General features: G+C 50.4%; 1 protein-coding gene across 1 annotated transcript in view; it reads left to right on the plus strand.

The window, feature by feature from the left end:
* Positions 1-1970: 1970 nt before the first annotated feature.
* The window catches only part of RASSF5 (Ras association domain family member 5), a 37435-nt gene continuing 25272 nt past the window's right edge, over positions 1971-14133 (plus strand). Inside the window, exon 1 of the mRNA XM_064733048.1 lies at positions 1971-2283. Coding sequence (XP_064589118.1) covers positions 1971-2283 — 313 coding nt within the window. The remainder of the gene's footprint in view (positions 2284-14133) is intronic.

The raw sequence follows: 14133 nt of genomic DNA on the forward strand, positions 1-14133 counted from the left end.
AAGGATAATGACTGTCATGAGCCTCTTGTGCAGGCTGTGCTTGCTGTGGGGACAGAAAATATTACATTTATTTAGTGTTTTTATGCCCAGAGGCTGCAGAACAGAGACTGGAGATGTCTCCTGGGATATTTCTGGGAAAATGAAAGTCCAGAATGGATTTAGGAGGTTCCCAGCCAGGTGCCAGGTAGACCTTCACTTTTAGAAATTTCCTTTATTGTAGGTGATTCCTGATACAATTAACAGTTTGGAGGACATAGGACAAAACACCAAAATTTTGTGGAATTTACTGAGGAATAAATCTGCTGCTGTTTTCAAGCAGAAGCAGAGGAGGTATGAAAGCAGATCCTGAATTGGGAAGGAAAAGACCTTCCAAAAAATTAATCTTGCTGCTTAGCACAGAGCAAAACCCCAATTTTCCCAGCTGCATTATTCCTCTTTTGGTTTGAAGCTGTTATTAGGGGCTGCTTATGGCACTGGGCTGCTGTGATTCAGAGCCAGTGTTTTAATCCACCCTTCAAATTAGAATCCTTGAAAAGGATTTGGATATTCTCAGCTTATCCTGTCCTCAGGAGCACATGGGAGACGTCAAATTCAGCTTCCCCTAAGCCTGGATTCACCCAGCCCAGCTCTGCCTCTCCCTCCCTTCTCTCCCAAAACCCTGAATGCAAATGGACAATGGGAATATGAACAATTCCTTCCCAATATCTCATCTAAATCTCTTTTAGTTTAAAGCCATCCCCCTTGTCCTATCACTAAAAATTCACCCTCCTTCTGAGGGTGAATCCTGATTTTTATGGAGCTGTCTCCTGGGATGGTATTGGGAAAATGAAAGTCAAGAATGATGCAGAGGGGAATTCTGGAATCCAAATGAAACAAGAATTTTCCTGCCAATGTTAGTTACTTGAGGTTTTCTTTTTCCCCCAAAAAATATTTTAACCTGTGCCGGACATTCACCCAGCCCCACGGTGGTGAATGTCCAGCAGGGAGACCCCTGGGGAATGTGTTGAGGGTGGGAGATGGGAGCAGGAGATGTTTGTGGGAAGGCTCAGCCACGCTGCCCTTCAGCCACCCCCTCTGCCTGTCCCCAGGGTGATTTATGGGCTGTGCCCACATCCACAGCCCCATCCCAGGGAGCAGCAGGGTGACAAATCCCACCCTGCTGTCCCCATATCCCACATCCCCATCCCAGGGAGCAGCAGGGCAGGGTGACAAATCCCACCCTGCTGGGCCCATCCCACAGAGGAGCAGGGCAGGGTGACAAATCCCAACGCAGTGGTGACTGTCGGGCAGGGAGAGCCCCCCGGGGGATGCACAGACCCCCTACCCGGGGAACCCCAGTCCCATGGGGGTGAGTGTCGGCAGGAGAGCACCTGGGAATGAGGACCCGAGGAACCTTCCATGGGGTGATGTCGGCGAAGCCCCCGGGATGCATGAACCCCCTTCCCCGGGGAACCCAAGCCCCACGGGGGAAAGCCCCCCGGGGAACCCCAATCCCAGCCCCACGGGGTGACTGTCCCCGGGGGATGCACGGACCCTCCTCCCCGGGGAATCCCAGCCCCACGGGGTGCCTGTCCGGTGGGGAGAGCCCCCTGGGGGATGCAGGGACCCCCTCCCCGGAGAACCCCAGCCCCGCAGGGTGACTGTCGGGCGGGGAGAGGCCCCCGGGGAACCCCAATCCCAGCCCCCCGGGGATGACTGTCCGGCAGGAACACCCATCGGAGCGGGGATTCCCAGCGACAGAGCGCGGGGACATTCCGGTGCGCGGCCGGGGAATGCCGGGGCGAGCAGCGCCAACACCGCGGGGGCAGCGAGCGCGGAGCGCCCCGACCCCGACCCCGACCCTGACCCTGGGGGGGTCCCACGGGAGGGCCGCCCGCTGCCGGTGCCTCCCCCGCCCTCCCCGCCGTGTCTCCTCCCTCCGGCCGGGCCGAGCGCCCGCCCCGCGCCGCCGCCGCCGCCGCTCCGAGCCCATGGCATCGCCGGCCGTGGCGCCGTGCCCCCGCCCGCTGCCGCCCCCCGTGCCCGGCTCCATGCGCCGCCCGCCGGGCCCCGGCGCGACCCCCGCCCGCCCCGAGGGGAGCCCCGGCGGGGCCAGGGCTGCGCGGCGGCTGCGGCGGCGCGGGGGAGCCCCGCGGCTGCTGCCCGACGTGCGGAGCATCTTCGGGGCGCCCCGAGAGCCCCCCGAGCGCGGCCGCGGGCACCGCTTCGCCCCGCGCCTGCCGCGCCGGGGATGGTGCGACCTGTGCGGGGAGGCGGTGCGGGAGCGAGCGCTGCGCTGCGACTGTGAGTGCTGTCCCCTATTTGTGCTTGTCCCCTGCTTGCTCCTCGCTGTCCCCTGCTTGCTCCTCGCTGTCCCGTCTGTCCTCTGCCTGTCCCCCGCTGTCCCCTGCCTGTTCCCTGCTTGCCCCACGCTGTCCCCTGCCTGTGGCCTGCCAGCCCCTCACTATCCCCTGCCTGTCTCCTCGTTGATCCCTCCCTATCGCCTGCCAGACCCCTCTGTTCCCTGCTTGTCCCCTGCCTGTCCCCTATTTGCCCCTCGCTGTCCTTTCCCTGTCCCCTGCCTATCCCCGGCCTGCCCCTCTCTGTCCCCTGCCTGTCCTCTGCTTATCCCCTGCTTGCCCCATGCTGTCCCCTGTCTGCCCCTCGCTGTCCCCTGCTTGTCCCTCGCTGTCCCGCACCCCTGCCTTCCCCGCATCCCTCACCCCTCTCCCTCCCCTCGCCCCACTCTGCACCCCTGGGGTCCGGTTTGGGACGGGCCGGGTCCCCCCGCACCGGGCCGGGGTCTCCGGGTGTGGGTGCGGTGCCGCCGGGCGGGTTTGGAAAACGCAGCTTTTCCAGGAAAGAGGAGATGATGATCGCTGCTGGGCGGGGTTGGCATCAGCGGCGAGCAGGGAGGGTTGGCCTCTGTAAAGCGTTACAGCGAGGGGTAAAGTCCTCGGGAATTTGTGCCTGAAGCTCTGCCCGAACCCTGGGTGAGGGAATTTGTGCCAGTGATGGCTTTGCCAATGATGGTTTGTGCCAGTGATGGCTTGTGCCAATGATGGTTTGTGCCAGGGATGGCTTGTGCCAATGATGGCTTGTGCCAGTGATGGTTTTTGCCAATGATGGCTTGTGCCAGTGGTGGCTTGTGCCAATGATGGGTGATGTTTCCTGATGCATTCCACCTGGGTGCCTTGTGCCAGTGATGGCTTTGCCAATGATGGTTTGTGCCAGTGATGGCTTGTGCCAGTGCTCCTGATGCTGCTGGTGCTCTGCAGGAGAGATTCATCCTTCCCCTGGCTGGGAGTGACCCGTGTTAGGGCTGGTGGGAAGGGAAAATAAGAGGTTTTATCAAAGCTGTGTCACTGATAACGTTGGGTTTGAGCCCCGCTGGCTGTGAAACCTCTCCTGCCTTGCTCAGTCAGGGAAACTCTTTTGGGATGCAGCTCTGGGCCTTGAGGGACTTGAAAATTCCTGGTTGGGATCAGGAGCCTCTTGATTTTTGGGAGGTTTTGATTTTTTTGAGAATGTGTCAGTGCTGATGCCATTCCCTGCAGCTCTGTGCCCACAGCATCACCTGTACCTGTGAGGTGCCCTCGGTGCGGGTGTGGAGGGCACGGAGGCGGTAATTTGGGTGATAATTTGGGACTGACCCATCCCACTGGGGTGGGGGAATGGTCGCTGCTCATTTTTGGGGTTGTTTAGGGGGTCTGTGCCTCAGCAGGGCAATCAGCGCCTGGCTCAGGCAGTCCTGGTGCCCAGCTTGGCTTTCCTCAGCTCACAAACCCATTCAATGTTTTTGGGGGATTTGTAGGGCGGGCAGGGCTCTCTGCGGTGCCGTTTGGGATGGAGGGCGGTCGGGGGAGGCAGCAGCACCATCTGGCCCTGCTGCAGCGAATTAGGGCTTAGCCCTAATGGCTGCTGTTAATTAAATGTCACCCAGCCGCCACCACAACGTGACACGGCGGGGCTGCACCCTGGTGGCAGGAGCGGGATGTAAATCTGATGTAAATCTGATTTATAGGGTGCACCTTTGCTTTCTGTTGGCATTCCTGGTTCATTCCCTCAAAAGCTGCTGAGGGCCAGGAGATTCCCCGGGGCTGGGAGCTCCTGGCATGAATGAGAGTGCTTAAAGAAATATTGAGTTTAGGAGAAATAAAGTTTATTTAAGGGGGAAGTCATTGTCGAGGCTTTTTCACCAGCCCCTGAAGCTGGGGTGAGGTGCAAGGTGAGGTTTTTGTGCTTCAAAATCCTGACTTGAAGTAGAAATTCACAGAATTCTGTGGTGTTGCGAAACACTGCATAAAGAGCTGTTTTCAGGGACTTCTCCTCTGGCAGGATGTTTTCCATGCTTATATTGAAACCGATTTTAAATAACTCCATTTCCCTTTTCATTTCAGAGAATTATGCAGACTGTGGGAGTAGTTCTGCCTCAAAAACTCCCCAAACAACCGGGCTGGGGGGGAGGGACACTCATATCTGCATTCCCTGTCATCCCAATAGTGATTCCCATTAAAAATGCCTGAGAGCTGCAGACGGGGCGTGCTCTCCCCCTTCAGTGAACATTTATTTTTTTTCTTTCTGATGCAGAGTTGCTGCTTGTTTGCTTTTTGATTTGCAGCCTGAGGATACTCAGGTTTTTTGTTTGTGCACTTCTGGCCTATTTTTATTTACGTCAGATCTGGCTGTATTTAGTGATGGAAAAGTAATAGTAATAGTAAATATATATGAATATTAGCTTCATCATTATTAATTATTAAATTAAGTATATTAATATAGTAATATTAAATTTAAAATTAATAATTAAATTTACTAATTGAATTCTATTAATACATTAATATTAATATTAAATTTATATAGTAAATATATTAAAAATATTATAGTAAATTAATACATTAATATTAAATATTAAATAGCAGTATTAAAATGGGAACGTTACATTTATTTATTTATTTACATTTATAATTTTAGTTATTTATTTAAATAACTAAATAATAAATAATATTATTATAAATGAATAAATTTATTTATTTATTTATTGTGATAATTTACAGTTCATTCTAGAGAAAAGGAGTCTCAGGGAGACTTTTCTGATTTTAACCCAAGTTCTGCCCATGGGTGCTGCACCTGGGGCTATTGCAGATGTTGCCTGAGACATTTGGGAGCCTTTTTTTTCCTTGCTTTTATTTGGAATTTTCCAGGCTCTGTGCAGGACAGACATCCAGCATCCTGCTCCCAACTGGTGTCAGCATGCAAGGATGGGGAGGTGGGAGCAAATCCTACTGGAATTCCCTGAAAATCCTCATTTCCAGCCTTGGAGGGAATGGTTTGGGCAGGAGGAGGAGCTGTGCCTTGAATAGCTCCTGTCTCATGCGTGTGGCTTTGTGTTGTCAGCTGCCAGAGCTGTCTGCAGTAAAACAAATCACCTCTGTGTGGGTGTGAATGTCTGTCCTGCTGCTGGGGGACAGACAGCTTCTCCTGCCAGCAGGGAGGAGCAGGGTGCAGAGGTGCTCTGGGCTGTTTGGGTGCAGTTCTTGGGTGTCCTGGTGACTCACGGCAGCTTCAAAGCCCTCTGTGTGTTCCCCTGGCCTTTGGGACAGCACAGAAACCAGGCTGGGCTCTGAGCTGGGGCAGCTTCCTACTGGGAAGGGCTGGGTGGGAATGGCTTGGTGTCTCTGATAGCCAAAAATGAAGGATTTTGATATTTGTGTTGATAAAATGAAGGGTTTCTTTGCAAGGAAACCAGCCCTGGCTGCTTCCCTGTGGGCAGGGCTGGCGTGGGGCAGCCCTGCAGGGAAACCTCAGAGCGTGCCCAGCACCTCTGCAGAGCCGGAGCCAGCTTTGATCTGCAGCTCTTGACACACAGAGCCAGCCCAGCAAATCTCCTGAGCATCCAAATGGGGTTTGTGCCTCTGCTCACCTCAGCATCCAAATGGGGTTTGTACCTCTGCTCAGCAAAAACCTGAGCATCCAAATGGAGTTTGTACCTCTGTTCTGCTCAGCAAAGCCCCTCAGCATCCAAAAGGGGTTTGTGACTCTGCTCAGCCCCTCAGCATCCAAATGGGGTTTGTGCCTCTGCTCAGCAAAAACCTGAGCATCCAAATAGGGCTTGTGCCTGTGTTCTGCTCAGGAAAGCCCCTCAGCATCCAAATGGGGTTTGTGCCTCAGCTCAGCAAAGCCCCTCAGTTTCCAGATGGGGTTTGTGCCTCTGTTCAGCCCAGCAAAGCTGAGACCTCAACATCCAAATGGGTTTTGTGCATCTTCTCAGCAAAGCTCAGCATCCAAATGGGATTTGTGCCTCAGCAAAGAGCCTCAACATCCAAATGGGGTTTGTGCCTCAGCAAAGAGCCTCAACATCCAAATGGGGTTTGTGCCTCAGGTCAGCTCATGTCAAAGCCCCTGAACACCCAAATGGGGTTTGTGCCTCTTCTCAGCCCAGCAAATCACCTGAGCATCCAAATGGGGTTTGTGTTTGTGCTCAGCCCAGAAAAGCACCTCAATGAGGTTTGTGCCTCGGCCCAGCAAATCACCTGAGCATCCAAACGGGGTTGTGCTTGTTCAGCAAAGAATCACATCCCAATGAGGTTGTGCCTCTGCTCTGCTCTGCTCAGCAAAGCCCCTGAGCATCCAAATGGGGTTTGTTCCCTTGCTCTGCTCTACTCAGCTCAGCATCCAAATGGGGTTTGTGCCTCTGCTCTGCTCAGCATCTAAATGGGGCTTGTGCCTCTGCTCAGCCCAGCAAAGCTGAGACGTCAGCACCCAAATGGGGTTTGTGCCTCTGCCCTGGAGCCGCCCTGATCTCCCTGAGCAGCTCCCTCTGTGTTCAGGCCCTGTGCTGAATCAGCCCCTGTTTCCTTAAGCTGGTAAAACACCACTTCTCTTTCTGATTTGTAGAGCAAACTTCATTTCTAACACTGCTGGTTCTCAGGGAGCCGTTTGTTTAAGATAAGGAGCTCTTTACCGAGCCCTTTACCTGGCTCTGCTCACACTTTGCTGCTCCCGTGGCTTTTGTGCCTCTCCTCCCACACTCAGCCTCACCCCTGTAAACAACAATCGCCGACAGGACCCACAACACTTTGCATTTCTGTCCCATTCAGCTGATCCAGGCACATCCCTGCAGCTTTTCCTGCTGCCAGGTGGGGATGGCTGGGGACAGGCTGGGGACAGGGTGGGTCCGGGTGTGCCTCCACCCACTGCAGGCTGGGTGTGCTCCCCCTGCTCCTCCCCGGGAGGAGATGGGGCTGTGGGCAGGGACAGGGACCTGCCCAGAGCTGTGGGACAGGCTCCTTGGCTGCCTGGCTCTGCCAGGGTGATGTTTCCTGCTGCCTTCCACCTGGGTGCCTTGGGAAGGGCTTATGGAGAGAGGCACCGGCCGAGGCTTCAGCCCCCGCCTTGCAGGTTGGTTTTTGGGTTTCTCTCTGTTTTATCCCAGTGGGGTTTGCTGGTCTCCAGCTCTCACCTTGCAGGTTGGTTTTTGGGTTTCAGGTTTGAGAGAGGCTCTCACCTCTCTCAGGTTGGATTTTGGGTTTCTCCCTCTGTTTTATCCCAGTGGAGCTCAGTGGAGTTTGCTGGTCTCCAGCTCCCACCTTGCAGTTTGGTTTTTGGGTTTCTCTGTCTGCTTTATCCCAGTAGAGCTTGCTGGTGTCCAGCTCTCACCTTGCAGGTTGGTTTTTGGGTTTCTCCATACTTTGCAGCTTGGTTTTTGGGTTTCAGGTTTGAGAGAAGCTCTCACCTCTCTCAGGTTGGTTTTTGGGCTTCTCCCTCTGTTTTAATCCCAGTGGAGCTCAGTGGAGTTTGCTGGTCTCCAGCTTCCACCTTGCAGCTTGGTTTTTGGGCTTCTCCCTACTTTGCAGGTTGGCTTTTGGGTTTCTCTCTCTGTTTTATCCCAGTGAGGCTCAGTGGAGTTTGCTGTTGTGGCTCTGGGAAGGAGGGAGGTGACTGAAAAGCCCCCTGAGAGATCTCAGTGTTTCTGCTGCTCAGGGCGGGGTTGGAATGGTTGAATTCCATCTTTTTCACCCCCTGTGTGGTGCAGGGTGCTGGGGGCTGTTTATCCTGAGCAGGGAGGGCACGGGGAGTGGGTACAAAGTGGCAGATTTCAGGGGCATGGTTGAACTGGTGTTTGTGTCCCACCCCTTCACAGGACACCTGGTACAGCTATAACCGATCCACCATGGGATGGTTTGGGTGGGAATGAGCTCAAAACTCATCCCACCCCTGCCCTGCCATGGCAGGGACATGTTCCACTGTCCCAGGTGCTTCCAGCCCTGTCCAACCTGGCCTGGAACATTCCCAGGGATCCAGGGGCATCCACAGCTGTGCCAGGGCCTGCCCACCCTCACTGGGAGCAATTCCTTCCCAATATCTCATACTAATCTCTTTTGTTTTAAAGCCATCCCCCTTGTATCACTAAAAAATCACTTAAAACCCTGATCCTGATTTTCATGGATGCTATGAAAGGCCCTACAACCCTCTCTTAACTATGTGCAGAGTTTAAATCAATATTACAAATATAATTAATCTCAGTGTATCCCTTTAACCTCTGATTAAACACTGGGGATTTTTTGTATCCCTCAGACTTTAAAAGGCTGAAAAAGCAGTGTTTAAAAGTGCTGAAAAGCAGCAGAGAGAAGGGAGGATGGGGGGGAAGAGACCTCCCAGCGCACGGCCGAGTCCTGCGCTTTCTCTCCCTAATCTCTTCCGTTGGGTTATTTTATCTTATCAAGCAAAAAGCCCCAGAAATAGAAAGTTTTCCATGGCTTACAGGAGATGCACAAGCCCTGAGCCGCTCAAAAAAATAAATAAATAACCCTTCAGATGGCAGCAGGTTGTAAATGGCCAATGTCAGGGCTTTATCTCCGTGAGGGAAAAGGCCTCTGGTGGGGGCAGACACAGCAGGCACTGGAACAAGTTTTATCCCAGAGCATTTGGGGTTGGGGAGAGCTCCTGGAGGATGCCAGAGGGGGAGGAGGGAGCAGCCTCGTGTTTTGGGCTTGTAACAAAGAGAATCCGTGAAATCTTCAGGCATTTCCCCCGAGGCAAGGCCTGCTCCAGGGGACTGTGCCCGCCCAGGAGGCCCAGCAGGGAGGTGCTGCTGCTCCCAGGTAGGTGCTGGTGGCATTTGGGGCTTTTTGGGTGGGTTTGCTGCTGTTTTATGGGGTGTGGATTTTGCCTTGGCACTGCTGAGCCCAACCTGGATGTGGGGATCTGTCTTTTTACGAAAAATCCTTTCCTTGGGATTTTTCCTCCTGAGAACTAGACTCTACTAAGCTATATTATATTAAGGAATGCTAAACTATACTAAAGAATACAGAAAGGATATTTACAAAAGGCTAAAAAGATAATAATGAAAACTCCTGACTCTTTCCAGAATACTAAACTAAACTATACTAAAGAATACAGAAAGGATACAAACAGAATGCTAAAAAGGTGATAATGAAAACTGGTGACTCTTTCCAGCCTCAACACAGCTTGACCATAACTGGCTAATAAATCAAAACAATTCACATGAATCCAATGAAACAATCACCTGTGGATAAACAATCTCCAAACACATTCCAAAGCAGCAAAACACAGGAGAAGCAAAAGAGATTATTATTCTTTTCCTTTTTCTCTGAGGCTTCTCTGCTTCCCAGGAGAAGAATTGTCACAGACATCTTTTATGAAAAATCTTTTCTTTAAGATTTTTCCCTTCTGAGAAGCTGAGAGGCCTCAGGAACAAAATGCAAACAATGATTATCTGCTGCTGTGGAATGCAACAGGTGGATCTGTGATTGGTCTCACAGAGTTGTTTGTAATTAATGGCCAATCACAGTCAGCTGGCTCAGACTCTGAGATACCTTTGTTATCATTCCTTTCTGTTCTTAGCCTAGCCGGCCTTCTGATGAGATCTTTTTCTTCTATTCTTTTAGTATAGTTTTGATGCAATATATATCACAAAATAATAAATCAGCCTTCTATAACATGGAGTCAGATCCTCCTCTCTTCCCTCACCCTCAGACCCCTGTGGATGTCACAGGGACCCTGCCTGGGTGGGCACAGAGCTGGCACCACACCTGTGGCACCAGGTGGCTTCACCTGGCTCCTCTGGCCCCTCAGGGCATGGCTGCTGTGCCAGCTGCCCCCCAAAGGGGAATTTGGGGTTGGTTAAATCGTGCCAGCAGCTGGCGTGACAGCTCTGTCACTGCCAGAGGCTGCAGTGGCACAGGGACCTCACAGATTGTGCTGTGTGAACCTGTCAGGTCATTCTGAATCCATCCACAAAAGCATGCAAAAGCTAAAAGATTTGACAGCTCAAATTAAAGAAGATAGTAGGTCCTAGTTAAATTATTTGTTCCAAAAATGAAGCTTTGCACCTTAGCTAAAAAAAAACTTTGCAAGATAAGTCTCTATGTATTGAGTAGTTATATTAGTGGTAATACCCTGCATACTTCAGTGTGTGCAACAAATGATGGACAAAACTGTCAAGGAAGTTTTTATCATACAAGAGAGAGAAGTAAAAAATAAATTCACAGAGAGTTCTTGACATCTCACAGAGATAATAGATGAAAGTACAGACATAGAAGAAAGTTTTCAATTAAGACCTTAGAATCAACAAGACTTTTTCAAAAATAACTTGTAACTATTGTCAAACATAATTTATGCCCTTTGAACTAACTAGACTTTCAGAGCATTAAATTACTGTGCTGTGATATAGCAATGCTTAGTGCAAGCAAAAAAATGCTTTAAGTAAGTAACAAACAGAAATATGACTGTGCCCTTTGCTGAGCCAGAGATGGGGCAAATGAGAGGTGTGTTAAAAACTTTTATTCCATTTTTCATTTGAAGGGTGAGGCAACACAGTTGTTATAATTCACACCAGCACAGCCAGAAGCCAGCTATTTCCTGATTCCAGAGCACTATTAGCATTTCTTGGCCTGTGTAGCTGGACAGGAACATGTGTGTTAAAATGGACACGTGTGTTAAAAGGGACATGTTAAAGGGGACATGTGTTAAAAAGCACATGTGTTAAAAGGGATATAGATGCCTGAACAGGGATATGTGTGTTAAAAGGGACATGTGTTAAAGGGGATGTGTTAAAAGGGACATGTGTAAAAACGGACATGTGTTAAAGGGACATGTGAGCCTGAACAGGGACATGTGTGTTAAAAGGGACATGTGTCTGAACAGGGACACATAAAAAGGGACATGTGGCTGAATGGTGGCATGTGTATTAAAAGGGACATGTGTGTTAAATGGGACATATGTGCCTGAACAGGGACATGTGTGCCTTAAAAGGGACATGTGTGTTAAAAGGCACATGTGCTAAAGGGGACATGTGTGTTAAAGCTACGAAACACAAGTAATAACACAATAATGAAAGTTTCTTTTTAAGTCCAAACCATCTGGTTCAGACCTAAAAGTGCCCAGGTGAGCCTGCAGGGATGGAGCTGCAGGGATGGGGCAGTGTTTCAGGAGGATTGAAACCTTCCCTGGGCTTGCTCTGGGGGTGCCACAGGTCCTGTCCTGTCCCACCAGAGCCTGCCCCTGCCCTGGTGCCACAGGGCCACATCCTGCTGCCACCCCTGAGGTCACCCCACAGTGACATCAGGCACGCAGGAGCAGCTCAGGCTTGCAAAATCCAAAACCCACCTGCACGTGGAGCTGGGTGAGCCCCTGCAAGGTTCCAGAGCTTGGATGGGGGAAATTTCCATTCTGCCACATTGTGCCAGCTCTCAGACACCTGTGGAGCACCTGTGGAGCCTCCTTCTCCTTCTGTCCCCATTCCCACCTGGGTCAGGTGGAGCTGGAAGGTGCCCTGTGGGGCCTGGGGGTGGGAATGGGGGGATTGGGGTGGGAAAAATGAAGAAATTCTTCCCTGGGAGGGTGGGACAGAGCAGCTGTGGCTGCCCCATCCCTGGGCAGGACCTGCTCGGTTGGTGGAACCTGGGGTGTTAACTAACCAGGTGGCCTTTGCTAAATGCTGCTCCCAATTTTTGAAAGATCCCCCACCCGAAGCTTTCAACTGGGGTAGGTGAAGGTTGCCATTGGCAGAGGAGCTTTAGGGTCCCTCCCCACCCAAACCATTCTGTGACTGTGTTTGGGCACTGAGATGGGCATTTAATTGGAATTTATATTGCCCATTTTACCCCTCTGAGTGACTTTACCTGTGAAAAAAGAGAAATTCCCTTCAGCCAACAAAGCTTTTCACAGTGTCATGTCCTTTTTCTCTCTATTTTTTTTTTAAAAACCCCGCATTTCCAAGTGTTCCATTGTTTGACTGGAATGGAAATTATCTCCAAGCCTAAGTGGAGGCATCCTGCTCCTCTTGGCAAACTGCTCACCTGCCCCATGCCCACCTGGGTCAGGTGGAGCTGGAAGGTGCCCTGTGGGCTCTGGGGGTGGGAATGGGGGGATTGGGGTGGGAAAAATGGAGAAATTCTTCCCTGGGAGGGTGGGAGAGAGCAGCTGTGGCTGCCCCGTCCCTGGCAGTGCCCCAGGAGCCACCTGGGATAGGTGAATGTTGCCCCTTGGCAGAGGAGCTTTAGGGTCCCTCCCCACCCAAACCATTCTGTGACTGCAGTGCTGTGTTTGGGCACACAGGAAAAAGACAGAAAAATATAGAAGATATATTTAAAATAAAAGTTGAGCAGAAATCATTTTCCAGAGATGGGTGGTTAATGGGCATTTATATTGCCCATTTTACCCCTCTGAGTGACTTTACCTGTGAAAAAAGGGAAATTCCTTTCCCACCAAAGCTTTTCACAGTATCATGACCTTTTTCTCTCTCTTTTTTTTTTTTTTTAATTTTTTTTTTAACTGCATTTCCAAGTGTTCCATTGTTTGACTGGAATGGAAATTATCTCCAAGCCTAAGTGGAGGCATCCTGCTCCTCTTGGCAAACTGCTCACGTGGCTGCTTCCTAAAGCTGTGCAGGGTTTCTAAAATTAGTGTTCCCCACCGGATCCTCGGTGATTAGGGTCTGTTAATAGGCGATGGTGACTAAGGAGGTGTCACCCTTTAATCCCGCAGAGAAATGCCACAGTGGGGCTGATCCAGAAGTGCCTGGCAATTTGGCATTTCTGTGGTGCAGATTTCCTGTGCCACACCTTTGCTCCTCGTGCTGGGGCTGCCAAAAATGTGAAAATCTGGTCCCAAATGGGCACAGGGGACAGAGGGGACGTTGTGGTGGTGGCAGATGCTCAGGTGAAGCCACAGCTGGAGCATTCTCCAGCTGGCAGCTCCAGCAAAGACTTGGCCAATGTCCCCCATTGCAAAGCTGTTCCAGTTGCTGGAAAGGTCATGCATTAAATTAGTGTGGAACTGCAGCTTATCTCTAATTAAAAAAAAATAAAATAAAAGCCAAATCTCCCTGCTTTTCCCCCAGGCTGACTTGAGACAACTGGCTTGGAATGGGAGAATGACAGACAGCTCATGCAGGATGAATGTTAAATGATAAATGATAAATGATTTCCCTGTTTTCCCTGGAGATTGATGTTTCCCCCCTCAGGCAGCAGCTCCCAGCTCCTCTCATTCATTCTCATCCTCGGGCACTGCAGAATTCACCAGAGCTGAGCAGAAATCAGTTTCCAGAGCAAACATGGGATATAAACATGGGATATTCCTTTGCTTTCCTGCAAGCCCCAGACATGCGAAACCAATGACCCAAATGCTAAAGGGAAAAAAATTAAATTAAAAAAAAAAGGAAGAAAGAAAAAGGAAAAAGAAGTTACATATTTAAAATAAAAGTTGAGCAGAAATCAGTTTCCAGAGCAAACATGGGATATAAACATGGGATATTCCTTTGCTTTCCTGCAAGCCCCAGACGTACGAAACCAATGACCCAAATGCTAAAGGGAAAAAAAAAGGAAGAAAAAGGAAAAATAAAGAAGATATATATTTAAAATAAAAATTGAGCAGAAGTCAGTTTCCAGAGCAAACATGGGATATTCCTTTGCTTTCCTGCAAACTCTAGACATGCAAAACCAATGACCCAAATGCTAAAGGGAAAAAAATTAAATTTAAAAAAAAGGAAGAAAAAGGAAAAAGAAGATACATATTTAAAATAAAAGTTGAGCAGAAATCAGTTTCCAGAGCAAACGTGGGATATAAACATGGGATATTCCTTTGCTTTCCTGCAAGCCCCAGACATTCAAAAGCAATGACCCACATGCTAAA

This window comes from Zonotrichia leucophrys, chromosome 26 (assembly GCF_028769735.1).
Source record: "Zonotrichia leucophrys gambelii isolate GWCS_2022_RI chromosome 26, RI_Zleu_2.0, whole genome shotgun sequence".
NCBI lineage: Eukaryota > Metazoa > Chordata > Aves > Passeriformes > Passerellidae > Zonotrichia > Zonotrichia leucophrys.